At 36.3% G+C, this 19,162-nt stretch overlaps 2 protein-coding genes across 3 annotated transcripts; one reads left to right on the top strand and one right to left on the bottom strand.

The window, feature by feature from the left end:
• Window positions 1-265: 265 nt before the first annotated feature.
• On the bottom strand, window positions 266-8,703 carry LOC125049388. 2 transcript variants are annotated; one of them, XM_047648625.1, is made up of 7 exons: window positions 8,541-8,703; window positions 5,225-8,339; window positions 2,500-2,603; window positions 2,255-2,418; window positions 1,896-2,175; window positions 1,691-1,828; window positions 266-1,624 (listed from the first exon to the last, which is right to left on the bottom strand). In XM_047648625.1, exons 2-7 carry the CDS (start codon window positions 8,156-8,158, stop codon window positions 862-864), a joined length of 4,383 nt encoding a protein of 1,460 aa, XP_047504581.1. In that variant the 5' UTR covers window positions 8,159-8,339; window positions 8,541-8,703; the 3' UTR covers window positions 266-861. The 2 variants fall into 2 exon arrangements, with proteins under 2 accessions (XP_047504581.1, XP_047504582.1); XM_047648626.1 differs by having other exon boundaries at window positions 5,225-8,358.
• A 7,233-nt stretch (window positions 8,704-15,936) lies between these two features.
• LOC125049464 (ER membrane protein complex subunit 2-like) lies at window positions 15,937-18,603 on the top strand. The gene is made up of 7 exons (XM_047648777.1): window positions 15,937-16,095; window positions 16,564-16,655; window positions 17,019-17,129; window positions 17,319-17,469; window positions 17,738-18,038; window positions 18,104-18,199; window positions 18,264-18,603. Exons 2-7 carry the CDS (start codon window positions 16,616-16,618, stop codon window positions 18,420-18,422), a joined length of 858 nt encoding a protein of 285 aa, XP_047504733.1. The 5' UTR covers window positions 15,937-16,095; window positions 16,564-16,615; the 3' UTR covers window positions 18,423-18,603.
• Window positions 18,604-19,162: the final 559 nt, after the last annotated feature.

A 19,162-nucleotide genomic window follows, 5' to 3' on the forward strand; every position in this document is an offset into this window, starting at 1 on the left:
AATTAAACAGGCTGCGACTGTGTCCGCATCAAACAAATTGAACATTTCAGTCACAGAACCGAATATCGTCGTACACGTCATAGTGTAATGTAAATGGCCTGATTTTCAAATTATATTATTACATCCATCTGAAAGCGACTTTGCGCTCCTGCAACGCCAGTAGAAGGATTCGTATTCGTTCCATCCCTTTCACCCGATATAAATCTCTCACGTCTCCCGTCCTGTGGGGCGAAAAGGTTCATTCGTATGAAAATAAAACAACACATTTAAAATGTCTTACTGAAATAATTTATTGCTGACACTAACAGTCCAGGGACCCCGCCGAACTGCAATTTGGTGTACGACCCACGTTCAAAAATATAGCCTAACGTTACCTAAGTATGTACAAATTAACTTATAATAAATAACCATTTCTTTCTATTAGCGGAGCGCGAGACGCCTCCCTTCGCCCTCCGCGCCGAGTGTCGACGCGTCCGATTCGCTAAAATCGAAACGCCAAACATTTTCGTTTCGAATACGAGATCATTGTTTAACACGTATTGTGTGCATAAAATATAAAACGACACGATCATGAACACAGCTGGTGCGATTCCTCGGAGACGTTCGCGTCGAGAGGGGATCGAATCGGAACGTTTACGTCATACGTTCCGATCGCGGCGGTTCTACCGAAAACGATACGACCGACGAGAGTGGGGGAACGTCACGGTGAAATTAGTCTAGTTAAAGTTAAACTATATAATCTAATTAAATAAATTATAAACGATCTAAGTAAAGCGTCCAGTAACAAATCACAGTTTCGCAGAAAGGAGAGTTCGTCGAGGGCGCGGAGCGGGGTAAATGTGTGTGTGTGTGTATGTCCAGCTAGGCCTCGGTGGCGATGGGCTCTCGCGCGTGGTGGATCTTGACGTGCTTGTTGTGGTTGGACTTGTTGGTGGAGGTCTTGCCGCAGACGTTGCAGGCGAAGGGGCGGGCGCCGCTGTGCACGCGCATGTGCTCCGTGAGGTAGTAGCTGCGGTGGAAGGTCTTGCCGCAGTCGGGCACCTCGCAGGCGTAGCGCTTGGCCGTCTCGTGCTCGCGCACGTGCCGCTGGCAGTTGTACTTGCGGATGAACTGGCGGCCGCAGTGCTTGCACGTGTAGGGCCGCACCGAGCGATGCGCGTTCACGTGCGCCGCGTACTCGCTCTGGCGGAAGAAGGCGCCCTTGCACAGCGTGCACTTGTAGGGCTTGGACGAGCGGCTGGCGTGCGTCCAGCGGTGCAGCTTCAGGTTCCACTTGGTGGTGAAGGCCTTGTCGCACGTGACGCAGACGAAGGGCCGCTTGCCGCTGTGCGTGTGCAGGTGCGCGCGCAGGTTGGAGCGCAGGTACACCTGCTTGCACACGGGGCACGGCACGTTCTCGTCGCGGCCCGAGCGCCTCGCCACGTACAGGTGGTTGTGCGAGCGCCGCACGTGGCGCGTGAGCGACGCCGCGTGCACGAACTTGTCTCCGCAGTACGGGCAGGCCTTGGGCCGCTCCTCGTGCGTCTCCTGGTGCCACAGCAGCTTGGCCCGCGAGTGGAAAAAGGCGCCGCAGCGGCACACGAAGTCGCGCACCTTGGCCTTCTTCTTGAGGTGGTGTCGGTCCCTGGGCCGAAAGAAACGGTTAGACGAACGTCGCGCGACGAGACGATCGGCCGCGGAGAGGAAATACCTGTGCTGCACCATGTTGGAGTAGCGGCGGAAGGTCTGGTCGCACAGCGTGCACTTGACGGGCGCCTGCCCCGTGTGCGTGTTGCGGTGCTCGCCCAGCTTCTGCCGCGTCACGAAGCGCTTGCCGCACACCTCGCACCTGCGACACGACACCCGTGAGACTCGGCTCCGCCCGAAGTTCTCGCTCGGCCGAAGTTCGTACTCACTTGTAATTTTTGATGCCGAGGTGCGTCTTCGTGTGCAACACCAGGTTGGCTCGCCGGTAGAAGAACTTGCCGCACGTGTAGCACTCCAGCGGGTGGACCTTGAGGTGCTCGTTGAAGGCCTCGGGCCCGCCCTGGTCCACGTTGCACGTGATGCACACGAAGTTGTTCCGTTTCTTCTTCTGCTTTATCAGGATCAGCTCCGGCTTGGTCTCGGCCAGCGGATCGAATTCGGGCAGGATGGAGGTGGCCACCGCGTCTTTGGTTTCGAATATGAGAGTTTCTGAAATTCAACGAAAGACACGTCTTTAAAGCGACCGACGGAACGGCTCCGGCTCGATCGTCACTTTGCGAAAACTTACCGGCTAACGAAGGCACGTCGGGTTTTTCCTCTCTCTTAATGCAGCGTGCGATGCGGCTGTGGGAGTAGGAGGCGTTGCAATGAGATCGCAACTCCTTCAGCGTCGGGAACTTGAGGCCGCACTGGGCGCACGTGTGGAGTCGCCCTTTCGGCGACGGTTCCTCTCTGCGACACGGACGTGGTTAAGATTAGTTCGCTGAAGATACCGAAACGTTAATAGATACACTGAAATTATTGTTCACGTACAAATTTTCCGTTTTGTGGTTGTCGTCGACGTCCGAACCGTCGGAGACCCAACTCTCGCGAGCCATCAGGTCATAAGGCTCCGCAGCCGTCACCTCCGGGTACATCTGCAACGATTATGACACATCTAAAGACACAATTTATGCCCCGTTCGATTGTGCCACTGCCGGCCCAATATTTTTCTTTTATATATAACTAGCCGTTTCGCGCCCGCTTTGCTGGACGAATTAAAATAAATTTTATGTTTCATTATTTTATTTTTTTTCATATTTTTATTATTCTTCTTTTTAACTTCCCGCTAAGAAAATTGAAATATTTCGAAAATCGAGTTTTTAACAGATGTTGACGTTTAGAGGTTCTAGGAAGCCTCTTTTGTTTTTATTAGCGGGAAAAAATTTCATAAAAGTAAAACAGAAATAAAAAAATGAAGGAACGTTGGAATTAAAAAAATAAATAGCCATAAACCATCTAGGAAAAATTTCGCATCGAATGGTGGTAGTTTATTGTCGATACGATCAGTGGTTTAGGCGTGATTGAGCCTCAAACGAAGACCATTTTCATTATATATATATAGATAAGAAGATAGGAGGCAAACGGGCAGGAGGCTCATCTGACGTTAAGTGACACCGCCGCCCATAGACACTCACATTGCCCGAAAGCTTTTTTCTTTAACCCTTATGTTCATTTTGCATAGTATACCATACATACAACTTTATAAAAATATATGATCACTACAAAATAATTTTTTTTACAAAATAGTTTTATTAAACACGTGACATTTCTAGACGTTTATATATACTTCAAAAATAAAAATAGAAGTTTATCTGTCATAATTTTAAATCAATTGTGAAAAATAACCGTCAAGATGCGCCGCACAGGTTTATCTTTGGTAAGTTTTCTTTTATTTTTATGTTTGTACCCCTAAATATACATGTTTATTATAAAATACACATGCCTAGATGTTTGTTCTTACACCTTTTTATATAAATGCGTTTGTCGCTATGAGAATTTGCATGTTTTTGTCGTGTTTTTACTAACGTATATTATACTATACAATGCCGCAGTTGCAGTAATTTACCTTTCGTTGATGGTGTATAGCATAATATACATTGCTAACTGCACGGGATCAATATTTTTTTGGACTTAACTAATTTTAATTGCAAGTATGTCTGTCTTATATATTAAACCAATTTTATAACAATTTAAAATACAGTTGAACTTATGTTGATATAGTGGTTGTAGGAAGCGACACACAAAGTTGTGGGGTCGATTCCCACAAACAATACTAGTATTATTTTTACTGAAATACTACATACATAATATGGTTTGGCTTTACTATGACGATGGGTTTTTTTCATGTTTCTCTTTGGTTTAAGACTGCTATATATTATGTTGAGGGAAAATTATGGTCTATTTAGTTTAGGAACAATCAGACAAAATAGACTCAAAGATGCTGCTACTAAACTGCTAACTGAAAAGGCTTTGAAAAAGAAAGGAAGAGGTGCTTTCTTTCAGGTTGTTTGTAATAAAAATAAACTTAGTATTGTCAAGTGGTTTGATAATATTGGTGGGTTATTATGATGATGCATACCCTGCCGAAAATATAAAACGATTCAGCAAAGAAGCAAAATCTCGTGTTGATGTAAATTGTCCTAAAATTGTTAAATACTATAAACGTCACATGGGAGGTGTCGATTTGGCAGACATGCTGATTGCATAATATCGCACTGGAATGAGATCGCACAGGTGGTATATGGATATTTTCTCGCAGATTTTGGATATATGCATTAACAACGCTTGGCTTTTACGTCGAAGACATAACAAAATGACCAACACCTCTAGAAAGCAGGATCGCCTAAAAGATTTTGAGAATGAAATCTACAGCGGTCTACTGAAACGAGGTCGAAACGTTTCAGTGAAAAATTAATACGCAATAAAAAAACCGGTATCTGAACGACCATGCGATGAGGACATCATCGCATGGTCGATAAATATGACCATTGGCCACAAATAACCGGATATCAGCGGTGCAAGTACATACTGCAAAGGTGGCCAGACAAGTACGATGTGCACAAAATGTAAAGTTCATCTTTGTTATGTGAAGAATCAAAACTTTTTTGGAGTACCACCGCAAGCAATAGGGTCTCTGAATTATTATATTACGATTACTTGTTGTTCAAGAAAGATTTATTTGATAAAACTGTTTTACTTCCACCAAGACAGTTATTTTTATTTAAAATCATGCTATTTACAATAATCTTTTGGTATATATTAAAAACTATTAGTACCATTCCAACTCTCGCTAAACATAGGAATGTATAGCATAATATACATTCCTGAAAATGCGATAATTACTGTATGTGTAGCAATGTATAGATTAGTATACATCTTGTTTTTCCGAAATTTTCATATCACGATTTTTTAATTTATTTTTTTAATGATTTTTGTACCCCAAAGAAGGTACCTATATAATATTTTTTTGCTTTTCTTCAAAAAAGCAATCTTGCCACGATAAGGATCCCAAGGCGAATTGGTTCGCAAGAATCTCTCTTTATTTTAAAACGTTTAAATTTCTTTTAAAATGTCTCTATTTACGTTGTTCAATGAACATTGACAGTGGTGTTGCAAATACATATAGCGAAAAGTGATCAGCCACACAGACACAGAAATTTGCCCGATTGGAGAATAAAAGGTATATATATATATAAATATACAAGATAAATCGTACCCCGCTCCACGATGACTCCATGTCGCCATTGCTCTCTTGTCCGCTGAGTTCCCCTCGGGGGGGCATCCGCTCGTCTGCACAAATATTCAGCGGCGGTTCCTCTTCCCTGGTCTCTTGTAAAACGTCAGCCTTACTATCCCGTTCTGCGTGACCTATGTGATCTATATTTTGATTTTCCCCAATGTCATATTCCATATTACTTTCAGCAATTTTATAACTTTCGTGAATAAAATTTGGTAAGACAAACTCGTTCTCCTTTTGTGACGGCTCTCCCCAAATATTATACACTTCCCTATCCTTACCCACATTGGACCCTTTCTCTGAATCGAAACTCTCTACGCGATCAGGTGTAAAATAATCAGCGTAAATATTATCACCGAAATAGTTATCATTCATCATATTGACAAATTGCTTGTTTTTAGAAGCCGTCTCTAAGTCCAGAAGCTCTCTGTGGTTGGAATCGTCGTCGAAATCTGCTGCACCCATATTGCCATAAGTGATCACATTGATCGGACGTAAAGACTCGAGGGTGGCCAGGTCACGTCCGGACCTATCGGCTTCGTTGCTGAACTCATTGTTGGAATTCACTTCCTCCTTGATTACCAAGTCAATGGAGCTTGAATAGCCATTGGAGTGACTGATCATTGATGGCGCAGTCGGCTCAATATCCATTGATTGCTCTTCTGTATCAGCATCGAATTCTTTCTCATTTTCTAAGACTTCAATTTTCTGAACAGAAGTTTCAGGCTGAATTCCATCGTCATGATCCTTTTCTTCCTTCTCAATATTCAGATTAAAGTATGGTTCAGATTTACTTGTGGATGACGATGGTTGTGGGTCTGAATTAAATCTTAATGGCTTAAAATTTTTTATTGTTAGCTTTTTATGTTTTTTGACAAATATATTATTTAATCTTAGGGGATGGCTCTTTTGTTTAGAATGAAAGTCATCATTTTCAACAACTATATTTGTCAAGGCTTGGACAACTGGAAGTGTTGCTAAGGATTTAGAAGTTTTTGAATCATCTCTTTCCAAATGTGCCTGATTTGCTGCCACCTCCGTTTTTAATTTCTGATCAGTAGAAAATATTCCTTTTTTGGATTCAGGAGAATGGTCATGTTTTGAGGGTTGTGAACACTGGTCCATGGAGTTTTCTAATAAGTCACTGCATGGTGATATTGATGGCTTTTCGTTACATATAAGGTCAGGAACTGGATTGCTATCGCATGATTCATTGTCCTCCTGAGCACTATTTAACTTAGGAAAGTCTTTACAGGACTGTGGGTTGCCAACATTTTTTATAACTGAAAAGTTATGCGGTGTCAATTTTACATTACTCTCATTAGAGGGCTGACAGTGATTATCAATATCTGATGTACTCTGAGGTTTCTCCTTTAAATCTGGGAGAATATTCTCAGGTGATCGGGGACATTGAATGTACCCAGAGTCTCCTGGACCAGTTAGGTCCATTATAGTATTGATCATGTTCTTATTGTGCTGTACAGGAACTTCCACCTTAATATTGCTCAGAATTTTTAGTCCCTTTGTAGAAACGGTTGAATTTTTAGAATCAGACTCTGGTTCTAATGCTCTATGTACAGTATCACTTTCTGTCTGTCCTGGAGTACAGTTACTAACCATGGTTTCCTCCACTTGTTGCATAGCCATCACCTCAGTTTTAGATGACATTTGATGCTGAATTGGGCTGACCTCCATTATCAATGTTTTACTAACATCATTTACAATATTAGGTATAGACTTGTCAATAGATGTTGGTATATGTGCCAAACTATTGCTGAATATTGGAGAGTTACAAGTCTTGGGTAAAATAGATTGAGGTGTACTATAAATACATGAAGTGTTACCGAAGGGGTCAACCACCATAAGGTTTTGATACAACGAGCCACTCTGCCCCATATTTTCATGTGTATTAAGAACATGAGGTATATTAGAGATATAAGGTTTTCCATCAATACTATGCACCATCTCCCGATAAATAATTTGTGAATTTTGAGTGACCACAGTTGTCCCAGTCGTTAAATTGCCTGAATTAAGTTGAGTGAACTGACTTGCTAATGGAGCCACAGCTGTTTTAGTATCTAATATTCCAGACACAGGCCCACTTCCCGTAACCATCATATTAGCTTGAACATTTTTTTGCATATAAGTTGGCGATGTGGACATCATAACAGGATATGGCTTGATCCCTGGAGAAATGTAACCAAGCCTAGCAGCATTTTTTAAGACCATGTTTTGTTTTGGAAGAATTTTTACATAATCACTCTGTTTTTTAGATGTTGAAGGTATTGGTAATGTAGGAGAAGTGGAAACTTTTACATTTGGTGTTAGTACTGGAACATTATAAACAAACAGCTGATTTGTATTTTCACCCACATTGTAATCAGAGCTGCGAGAATACTTTATTTCTGGGTCTTCAGTTGGCTCACTGTAGAATGGATATTGCTGACTATAGTTTGATTGTATTGTTGGCACACTTGGCAGATATGACTGGGATGTCTTAGAAGATTTCACGGAACAATTTGAAAATTCAGAACAAGGGTTAACAGCATTGCTGTCAAAGTTGGTAACATTCATTCTGGCTTCTGGAGTGTCATTTCTAGAATTACATGATGACAATGACTTATTTCTGCTAGGTGTTCTTCTCCAATAAGTGCTTTCAGCACTGCGGCGTGATGTTGACCATCTAACACTATCATCTGTCACCGGTGTCCTACTTCTATAAGAATGTTCAGAAATTGATGGTGTGGGCGTTCTACTACCACTTGCATTGCCTTTGGAAGATAAACAACATAAAGCTTTAATAACTTGATCTTTAGGATGCGTATCCAAATGAGTCTCTAACGACATCCCATTGTGAAGATAAAGTGTACAAACTGGACACTGAACTTTCTCATCCATCTTGTCCTCCATCATAATAAATATTTGTGTATTAGGTCACGCTCAGGATACCCCTGGCGATACGTGAAATGCTATTTCGTCCAACGATCGCTTGCGTACGAGCACCAAACCGCAAGGTGCCAGTCACGTATATGTTTACAGTAAATATGCAAGGCTAGTTGCCCACAACACATATCTTCGCTTCAATTGTATTGATCTGTTAACAAAAAAACATGCTATATTTTACAATTGATACACTGAATCGTATATAAGCGACCTGAAAACTAGTTACACTCACATTCAAAGGACAAAAGAACACAAAAATGTGAGATAAAGGCCATTGAAACATAAAAAATGAAAACCAGAAATTAAGCAATAACTGTATTTTACGTAAGCGATATGAGATAGTAATGCTCACCAAGAAATTATATATATCAAGTCTATTCCATAACACATAATTTAACAATACATAGTCTCCGTGTTTTTACATCTACACGTACTCTAAAAATATTTCCAAATAGTCCGACATATTGCGATATTTCAATTCACAATCAAAAGCAATACCAAAATTTAAAGACTAAGGTCAGAGATACTATTGGACTATACTATACTCTATACAGAATTTTCTCTATGAACAAATGCCACAGACATAAAATTTATCATATAAAGCTGAAGAGTAAGTGAAGTCCAGTAAGTACCCTTCTTTGAAAGCTTAATTGCTGTTGCTGGGACATGGATGTCATGTGTGGAACTAAACTTAAAAGAAACATTTCACATGGATCTTTTGGTTGTTTCTCAGATCGTTGATTATTTTCCAGTCTTTGTTTTTTTAGTGTAAAATATTCAATAGTACATCTGTCTGCTTCATTCATGTGTTTCCGAGATTTTGATGGTTGAGGAGTTTGTATTGATAAGCTCGAAGGATGGGGACTGGGTACAGACAGCTGCAGGCGTTTCATTTCTCAGTGAATCTTCCTCGGCAGAATCTGGAATTGAGATTCATGAGATTGGGATTCATGTTCAGAACGTTGTTCATCTTCTTGTACTGGTATATTACCCTCTTTTGGTCGGTTTTTTGTAAAAGGGCTTAGAAATTTCAAATATGGAGCTAAATAGTATTCCTTTTTCGACCCGGCAGCGGATCCACTTTTAGATTTTGTATTTAGAGATCGTATGTAGGCTGAACGTATGGATTTCCATTTGGACTTACAATCATCACCTGCAAAAATCAGTATTATCAATTAAAGTAATCAATCAAATTACACGAATTGTTTCAGGTACTTGGCAGCTGGATTCTCATTTCGAGCAATGTCTTACGTATTTAAAAGCTCCTCTTTTGATTGGCTAGATATTTCAAAAGGATTTCTCGAAAGATGGCATTTACCTCATTGCATTGGAGCCATTGACGGAAAACATGTTAGAATGACGAAGCCTGTAACCTCTGGATCTTCATACGTTAAATATAAAGAATATTTTTATATTAACTTTATGGCGTGTGCAGATGGAAACGGATTATTTACGAGTATCGATGTGGGTGATTATGGGAGGAATAATGATTCAGGAGTATTTAAAAATTCGGGATTAGGCCGAGCATTAAATAATAATACTTTAAATATACCTACGCCACGGCCCTTGCCAGGTGAAGAAGAATTTGGACGGTCATTTCCTTATTACTTTGCAGCTGACGAAGCATTTCCCCTATCCACTAATATAATGCGACCGTACAATAGTACATTTTTAAACAATGATCGCCGAATATTTAACTATCAACTATCCCGTGGACGAAAGATTGTCGAGTGCTCCTTAAATTTCGAATTTTTTAAATTCCAATTTCATGTTCAGTCGAGAAAGCAGTCAAAATTGTTAAAACTGCTTGTATTTACATAACTTTATAAAAAAGAATGATAATATAATTTTAACTCCAACCGAAAACGGAAATATAATAATATAGATCAAGGGAGACCGAATAACGATGCTAACTGAAATTATTTGTGTAATTACTTCTTAAAACCATACGGACTGGTGTCATGGCCAAATAATTACACAGTGTAGCACGATTTTAAAAGTACAAGTACAGTACAGGTGGGTACTTACTCTTTTCATTAAATTTTTCGCCAATCTTAGTCCAAATTATTTATGTAATCCGTCTGTTACTATATACAGTGAATATAATCATTGAGCGTGTGATTGTATAATACAGGGTTTTTTTCATCCTCTGCAATAAACTCAACGTAAAATTCAATGTTGTCTTTCATTTTTGCAAACCAACGCGACACAAAAAACGAACGTGTCCGATCTTGAATTTGTGTGGCGCGGACACCGTCTCGCTACAAAGTGCGCCCGCCACAAATGTTTCCTCGGTGTGCGTGCTCACGTACAAGTGTAACTTTTTATCATAAAGCCAAAATTCAATAGTTATAAGTAAAAAAGGGAAAAAATTCATTTTTTGCTTAATAACTATTTTTCTTTTGATTTTATCAAAAAATTATATCAGAACAATTTTGAAGAGGATCTCTCTATGAAGATTTTGATTTTGATAGTTTTTGAAGTTATACTTCTTTAGGCGCGTTATGAAAAATTTATGAGAGTGAAATTTTACAATGCGCGCGCACCTGTGACACAAAATTGGGAGTGTGATTATAGCGTGCGCGAGCGAGATAGGAATAAGACAATCTACAAGTAAAAAGAAATAGAATATGCGTGAAGTTCGTATGCCAAGAATTTTGAATGACCATAATGACATTTGTCATTTACCTTTTAAACAAATAAAGGAGTTTTAATTATTTTTTCAAAGAAATTTAGCAATGCTTTTTGAATTATAATCAGAAGTGATTTAAATTGAATATTTAAACCAATACTAATTAATATTTGTGAAAAAAACTGTGCTCATCAACCTTCCTAAGTGCTTCAATACAATTGAGGTTAACTATCCGTATGTATTATTATTATCGAGTAATGTTTTGATTTAAAAAATGACCACATTGTTTAATCAAAACATGTAATTTTTCTTATTTAATCTAGCAAATATAAGGACAAGAGACAAAAAACTATTGATGAATCAGTGTAAGTGCACTAAATTGAATACAAAAAAAGAGTTGTCATCTTATCGCTGTGAAACATCAAAAAGTGGAGGTGGAACAAAGCCAAACTATTTTTAATAATGCCAAAGAAGTATAACTTCTTACGCGCGTACATAAGTACACGCACCCTTTTTTTTTTAAATTTCGTTGGGTGGAAACGCTGTTACTGCGCCCCAAAATTGACCGGGTTCGTCAATACTCATGACAAGCCGGTCAAAACAACATTTTTACTTTACTTTTATGATCTCTCGTTTATTTTAAACAAATTTTGTTCAACTCCAACAATTTTACTTATTTAGGTATTACTAGCTGTTAGTGTTACTGAATTTTACTTACTTATAACAGGAATGCCAACGGCCTGCAAAAACGGTATCGTTTCGTTCGATACCGTACAGATTGGGATGGTTTAAGTGTTGTTGTACGAAACATATCGGTAAAAAACATCAAAAAAAAAATTGTAGCATCAATGTATTGACGAATCAGTACAATAAAATGACAATCATTTTGTATGAACATCACAATCTGTCGGAAAACCTTTTTCACATATTATTGTATGGAGGATTTAATTGGAACGTAAAAGAGAGTTTAAAACTCTCAGTATTGCTGTTGGAGATTTTTAATATTCATAGGGGACATAGACACAATTTTATTTATTATTATAATTTTTAAGAGCAGTGTTGGTCTAGTGGCTTTAGGGTGCGACTCTCAAACCTGAGATCGTAGGTTCGATCCCCGGCTGTGCACCAATGGAATTTCTATGTGCGCATTTTACATTTCCTCGAACGGTGAAGGAAAATATCGTGAGGAAACCGACATGTCTTAGACCCAAAAAAGTCGACGGCGTGTGTCAGGCAATGGAGGCTGATCATCTACTTGCCTATTAGATTTTAAAAATGATCATGAAACAGATTCAGACATCTGAGGCCAAGACCTAAAGAGGTTGTAGCGCCACTGATTTATTTTTTTATTTTATTATAATTTTTGAAGTTATACTTCTTTAGGCGCGTTATGAAAAATTGATGAGAGTGAAATTTTACGATACGCGCGCACCTGAGACACAAAGTTGTCAGTGTGATTATAGCGTGCGCGAGCGAGATGGGAATAAGACAATCTACACGTAAAAAGAAATAGAATATGCGTGAAGTTAGTAGCTATGCCAAGAATTTTGAATGAACATAATGACATTTACCTTTTAAACAAATAAAAGAGTTTTAATTATTTTTTCAAAGAAATTTAGCAATGCTTTTTCACAAAGACCTATTGTTACTTAGTTAAAAGGTTATGAAACATACGTAGTTATTAAATTGAATGAATAAAATAATAATAATTATTATTATTAATATTAATTAATAATTGAATAATATACTAAATATTAAATTTTATTAAATTATTAACGTTAAATATTTGTTATTAATTATTTAATATTTAAAAAAAAATAAAGAACGCCAAAGAAGTATAACTTCTTACGCGCGTACATAAGTACACGCACCCTTTTTTTTATTTGTTTGTTTCCTTTTGTTAATTTTTGAACCTTTTTGTAGTAAAATGTATTATGTATTCCATCTCTGGTTATATTTTCAGTGTAACTGAAATTTACAACCTTAAACTTATTATATATAATTTATGTGAGCTATAGGATTACTTTTAAATAATTATTTGATTTCAATGTGGGTTTGATTCTAAGGGAGGGTGGTATTAGAGTAATAAGTAAAATAACAACTTTAAATTTTTTTGCCATTCATTGATTGCTACAATATCAAATAGAAGCTTGCGAAAAAAATTATACAAAAATAAGTGCCAGAAACGATATTTTCGCTAACTCGACAATCTTAATATATTGTTTACTATAAAATAAAAAGCTTAATATTAGTGGTAAAAGTTTCAGCTGTTGTGGTTTGAGAGTAATAAAAAAATAAACTACTTCATCGGCAGGCAAATTTTCTACAATAATTATAAGAAAGAAAATATTACTTCTGACACTATGATAATCTTGCGTTAATAAACTGTATTTTTGTAAAAATGTTAAAACAAAAATAAATAACATCGTTTCTGCCGTTGATGATGATCAATCTATAGATGAAGGACAAGTAGATAAAAAACAACAGAATTCTGGATGAAAGTTATGAAGAAATGAATGGCTACCTACTTTATGTTATAAATATCTATCATAATAATAAGTGTTGTATCTATTCTAATAGTAACTATAAATAATATATAATCCGAAACCGGAATTGTGGATGTCTGCCACTTTTTCTTATATATACAAATACGCTATAAAACATAAACATAATTATTCAAAAGAATATGGAATGATATACTTAGTACTTTTTTTATAGTTTATGAATTATTTTTATCCCACAGTTCTGACTTCTGTCACCTTGGGAACCTTAAGTTGGCGGGGGGAAATTAAGTTTTTGCACTTTTTTTTGGCTCTATCAACTGTTCGTTAACTGTTCTTCATTGTTCTATCAAAAAAATTTTTTGTTCGTTCTTATTTTATTTTTTTTTAATTATAAAAAAATTGACCCTCAATTTGGCACGAACTATAGATATTTTTTTTTTTTTTTTCTTTTTCTAATAGTTTAGAACTATTCAATTACTGTTCGTTCAAAATAAACAACTGTTCGGCTTTCATTATCCTGTAATTTAATAATAATTAACTTTTTTTTATAAATCTTAATTAAATGTTATTGCGCATGCGCAGTATCAATGCGCATAGTTCTCATAAATTATGCGCGGCCTATTTGAATTAGATTCAAAGAGACAACACAACAATAACAGCAACAACAACAAAATCATCATCATCATCATCATTGACGACCATCAAATATCAAAAATATATTAAAAATTTAATTTCTTACATTATTTTTCTGCATGATTATTAAAAATATTATTTTATACTCAAATATATGCTTAGGTCAAAAAATGAAGAGAAAAGTTCATAAAAATTTAATTATTTGATTAATTCAGTAATGTGATCTGTCATAGTTATTTATTATAAAGTTAAAATCTTAAGTGTTTAGTTTACTAATATATCTATCGTTATTTAATGATTGTTCTTTGGCTAGTTTAAGTGCATCGGTGTACAGTATTTTAAACTCTATTCAAAACCAGCTGATTTTTGCTATATTTTTCACATAATGATGAATAATTTATAATAAGGGCTTACGATGTGATTATTTTTAACAACAATAAAAGATGTATTGATAATAAAGAACTTTTCTTGTTATTTCTTTTATCTGATAAAAAAGTCTAATAGATTATTCATTAATTGTGTATTTTTTCTGATTTGTTTATTCACAAAATAAGAAATATCCATATGCTATTTTATAAAATAGTCGTATAATATGAAAACTGTAATTCGAGATGAATCGCTAATACGGAAATAACTTAATGTTACGCGTCGTTTACGTTATAATTAAAATCTTGTTAACATGTGTTGATGAGACTAATATAAAAACGACGATATTTTTTTAAAATAAATAGTATGCTGAAGAAAATGTTATTATCGATAAAAAATATTTTTATTTAACTATTAAAAGTATCGTATCATTAAACTTTATTGTTTTACTTAATATACATAATTTACTTTCTATTTGCAGAGTTTATTTATTAGATTTTGATATTAATTTTAAATTAAAATTCTTTTATATTAATTTTGAAGTAAAAATCTCAGTCAACTTATAACGTAACTAGTACAGAAAAAATTTGTTAAAGTTTTCGTATTCGAAAATGAAATTATATTATCATCTATTTTAAATGAATAATTAAAAATATTGACTGAGAATGAAAAAGAAATTGGTTCTAGAATATATTGTATCAATATATAAATATATAGTTTGCATGGGACTAATCCTTTTCTATTTTTCTCAAGCAATATATTTAATCAGGAATGTTAAAAGAATGGATAAGTACAAGAAATACGACTTTAGATGTTAAGAAAGAGTTCATTTTGTTTGTATAAAATTACAAAATATAAATGAAAGTAAAAACCGGGTGATGATGATGATTTTGTTGTTGTTGCTGTTATTGTTGTGTTGTCTCTTTGAATCGAATTCAAATAGGCCGCGCATAATTTATGAGAACTATGCGCATTGATACTGCGCATGCGCAATAACATTTAATTAAGATTTATAAAAAAAGTTAATTATTATTAAATTACAGGATAATGAAAGCCGAACAGTTGTTTATTTTGAACGAACAGTTATTGAATAGTTCTAAACTATTAGAAAAAGAAAAAAAATATCAAAATATCTATAGTTCGTGCCAAATTGAGGGTCATTTTTTTTATAATTAAAAAAAAATAAAAATAAGAACGAACAAAAATTTTTTTTGATAGAACAATGAAGAACAGCGAACAGTTGATAGAGCCAAAAAAAAGTGCAAAAAATTTATATCCCCCCGCCAACTTAAGGTTCCCCAAAAACGATAAGAATAATTATATTACATATATAGATTATAGTATAATTTTTTGACAGTTCAACGTAAGGGTTTAAGAAAATATTATATTACTATGTATTTATTTTTTTGAACTGAAGAACTATATTATACAGAATTACAATAGCTTTTTTTTTAATTCAGATTATTTATTAATTCTAAAAATGTCATAATTATATAGAAGATAATTTTACGATTAACTTTAACTAAAAAAACATTCTAAACATAAAAAAACAATTTCTGTTTGAAGTGACGTCGATACAATGTTGCAATTTGCATCAGTGACGTCTATCTACAAGCTAAAACTTATAGATGTCAAAACTCAAATGTGACCTATTAAATTGGATGTTTAAATACATGCATTCCCCAATCATATAAACATGATTTCCTGTTTCTAAACTAAAATCACTTTTACAGGAAGATATTATAAACTCTGTCCCGGATTTAAGCTGTTAGGTAAGTTATAAAAATGACTTGAATTTTAAAGGTTTTTGTTCTAATTATATAGACTATAATATCGTCCAGTTGATAAGTCACTTCTGTAGTTGTAAAATATGAATTAGAATAATTTTCTTACAGCTTTCGTGCTGCAAACGAACTGTCTTTAGGGCGCACATTTCAGATTTTGTCAAGTTTGTTACTATCTTCTTGCCAAATGTTAATCTTCTGTCTTAATATGTATATTTTATTGGATGGTTTTGGTTTTTCAGCAACTATTTCAGCTATTCTGCTCCACTTTTATCACCTCTGTTTTGCCTAGATAGCTGTTAATAACTTAATCAGAGAAATAGCAATGATAGTATAGCAGTTGTTTTAAAAATTGCTGTTGGAAACATACAATCATGGCCAAATTTAATGTAATTTATACTAAATATTATAATGATGTAACTAATACTAGTACATAATACAATATTTAAATTTCAGACTCCTTACTGCACAACAAATCTAAATTTCAAGAACTCCTAAAAAGGACAAAATGTCAGATTCAATTAATTATGAAGACTTAGGCATAAATGGTAAAAAAAAAATATTTGAAGATATAGTAAATTTCATATGTTATGTAACTGACTAAGTATTTCACTTTTTAATTATTGCTTAAATAGCAAATATGACATAGTAGTTTCTGAAATTTTACTATAAGTTTAATAGAACAATAGAATAAAATAATTGTAAGTCATAAGCGGGCCATAGACAGACAGTTTGCTCAGGAACTGCTCGAGCGGTCCCTGTATTGTGAATATGAAATGTGCGGCGACCGCATATTGCAGTTGGTCTTGACTGCAACATGCGGTCCGTCTATGGCCCACTCTAGTAGTATATTTAAATGTTGCAGAAAGCAAATACTCTTTTTTTCTAAATTGTATCTTATTATATTTCAGAGGCCTTTGACTTAATTCGTAAATGGAGAGACAACAATGAGAGAAAATTCAGCGAATGGGTTTTGCTTTGGGAAAAAATATTTAAGAATTTAGACAGTAGACCAAATGAAAGTAAGTCCTTATTAAGATTGCCTATATTTGCCTCAATCTTAAGGTGTATTTGTGTGTGTGTAAAATGTTACTTTTATACTTTAGTGGGCTTTCGTAATAAAAAAATACATTTTGTATCAAAAATCTTGCATACACCAATAATAACCTATAATGTAATATTATTTATTGCTACACTGTGTTTTCTTACAGAATATATAGTTGCGGAACAGCTTTTAGTTGCTATGCTTGACCAACACAGTTATAATTTGGCTCTAATGTGGCTGGAACTCCTGCTTGAACAGTTCCCTGGAAGTCTTCGGGTTATGAGGTACAAAGCACTCTGCCTCGAAGCTCAAGGACAGTAAGTATTATTAGTATGGATAAGTTATTAGATGGAGCATGCCAATAAATAGCTTGGTATTAATATTTGATAATAGATGCTTTTAATTTGTTGGTCTTAGGGCTGTTTCACACGTACCACAACCACACCACGTCGCAACGACAAAATGCTGTGAAGCAGTGGTTACGTGTGTAAAGGCCCTTAACCTTGCGTATTTTAACAAATGATGCATGTTGCGGCAGCCCAAGGCCTCAAGAATATTCGAAAAATCGGTTTTGTGTCGTCGCAGATACGATACGGCGCAATACGTCCTGGACGAGATCATAAAAGTTGACGAGACCAACGCGCCAGCGCGCAAGCGGCGCGTGGCCTCGCTGAAGGCCCAAGGCCTCCTCTCCGACGCCATAAAAGAGCTCGTCGACTACCTGAAGAGGTTCACGGCGGACATGGAGGCGTGGCAGCAGCTAGGCGAGCTGTATCTGGAGGCGGCCGACTACTCGCGCGCCCTCTTCTGCACCGAGGAGCTGCTTCTTCACCAGCCGCACAACCATCTACTGCACCAGCGATCGGCCGACATCCGCTACACCATGGTGAGTCGCATCGCGCTCGCTCGAGGCCGTTCACCGCCACGCTGACCGGATTCCTTGCGTTACAGGGAGGAGTCGAAAACATGGAGCTGGCCAAAGCCCACTACTGCCGGACTCTGAAGCTGAACCCGAACAACGCGAGGGCTCTGCTGGGTCTCAATCTGGTGAGTGACAAACCGAGCGCCACGAGGCGGGACTCGGCAGCGCAATAAGTGTGGCGTTTCGCAGGTGACGAACAACCTTCTGGGCCACTACAAGTCCTCGGGCAGCGGCAAGCGCAAAGAGGTGTGGAAGCTGTCCCGGTGGGTCCACTCCGAACTCGGCCGTCGGCAAGCCGACGCCCACTCGCTCACCGACCTCATGCTCGCCATTTCCATCGCCGACTGATATGTAACCGACCCATGTGTACACACATCGTTCGGACGCTTGTCTTATGCACTACGTAATGTTTGAGGCAACTTTAATTATTGTATTAACAGATCGACATCTGTACGACAACGTAGACCTTCTACGGACATATTGCTTTCATGTGGCAAATATATTTTCAATAAATATATTATATACTCTATTGCAGCATAAATAAATTCGTTTCGAAAAATATCCTGCAACAGAATTAGGTTTGGGTTAAAATTATACTTTACATTTGCTTTTCCTTTTCTTTGGGTATGTTTAAGAGTTATTAATTGTTTTTTTAATATTAAGTTTTCTTTATTATTATTGTTACGGATATCCACGCGTTTTGGTGTTGACATTCGTCTCCAATTTTTTAATTAATAATAATGCCGATAAAAGGTTTTTTATTATAAAATAATATTATATTGTATGAGCCAAAGCTATACATTTAGCTCATTCAACATTCGTCACTTTTATATGTATTTATAAATGTGGCGATTACCTAAATCCTCTATATGGCCAGACGCGAGCGACTTTAGCAACTATTAGAAAAGCATTTATTTTGTTATACACGATTATAATAGTAAATATCATTTAAATCGTGTCCCCTTGATATGTTTATTTATTTTTTTAATTATATGTTTATTAGATTTATAAAATAAATAAATGTTTAGCTGAAGTTGTAGTGAGATTTGATCATTAGTAATCTCAGCCACGACAAACAGTTACAATAG

The sequence above is a fragment of the Pieris napi genome, chromosome 5, assembly GCF_905475465.1.
Source record: "Pieris napi chromosome 5, ilPieNapi1.2, whole genome shotgun sequence".
NCBI classification, from domain to species: domain Eukaryota; kingdom Metazoa; phylum Arthropoda; class Insecta; order Lepidoptera; family Pieridae; genus Pieris; species Pieris napi.

Coding starts and splice junctions, on each gene's coding strand:
- LOC125049464 (XM_047648777.1), top strand. CDS start 16,616: ATGTCAGATTCAATTAATTATGAAGACTTAGGCATAAATG. Junction 17,470..17,737: donor TGCCTCGAAGCTCAAGGACA/GTAAGTATTATT, acceptor GTGTCGTCGCAG/ATACGATACGGCGCAATACG. Junction 18,039..18,103: donor CCGACATCCGCTACACCATG/GTGAGTCGCATC, acceptor CTTGCGTTACAG/GGAGGAGTCGAAAACATGGA.
- LOC125049388 (XM_047648625.1), bottom strand. CDS start 8,158: ATGATGGAGGACAAGATGGATGAGAAAGTTCAGTGTCCAGTTTGTACA. Junction 2,176..2,254: donor CGACGTGCCTTCGTTAGCCG/GTAAGTTTTCGC, acceptor GTTGAATTTCAG/AAACTCTCATATTCGAAACC. Junction 1,829..1,895: donor CTCGGCATCAAAAATTACAA/GTGAGTACGAAC, acceptor GTCGTGTCGCAG/GTGCGAGGTGTGCGGCAAGC.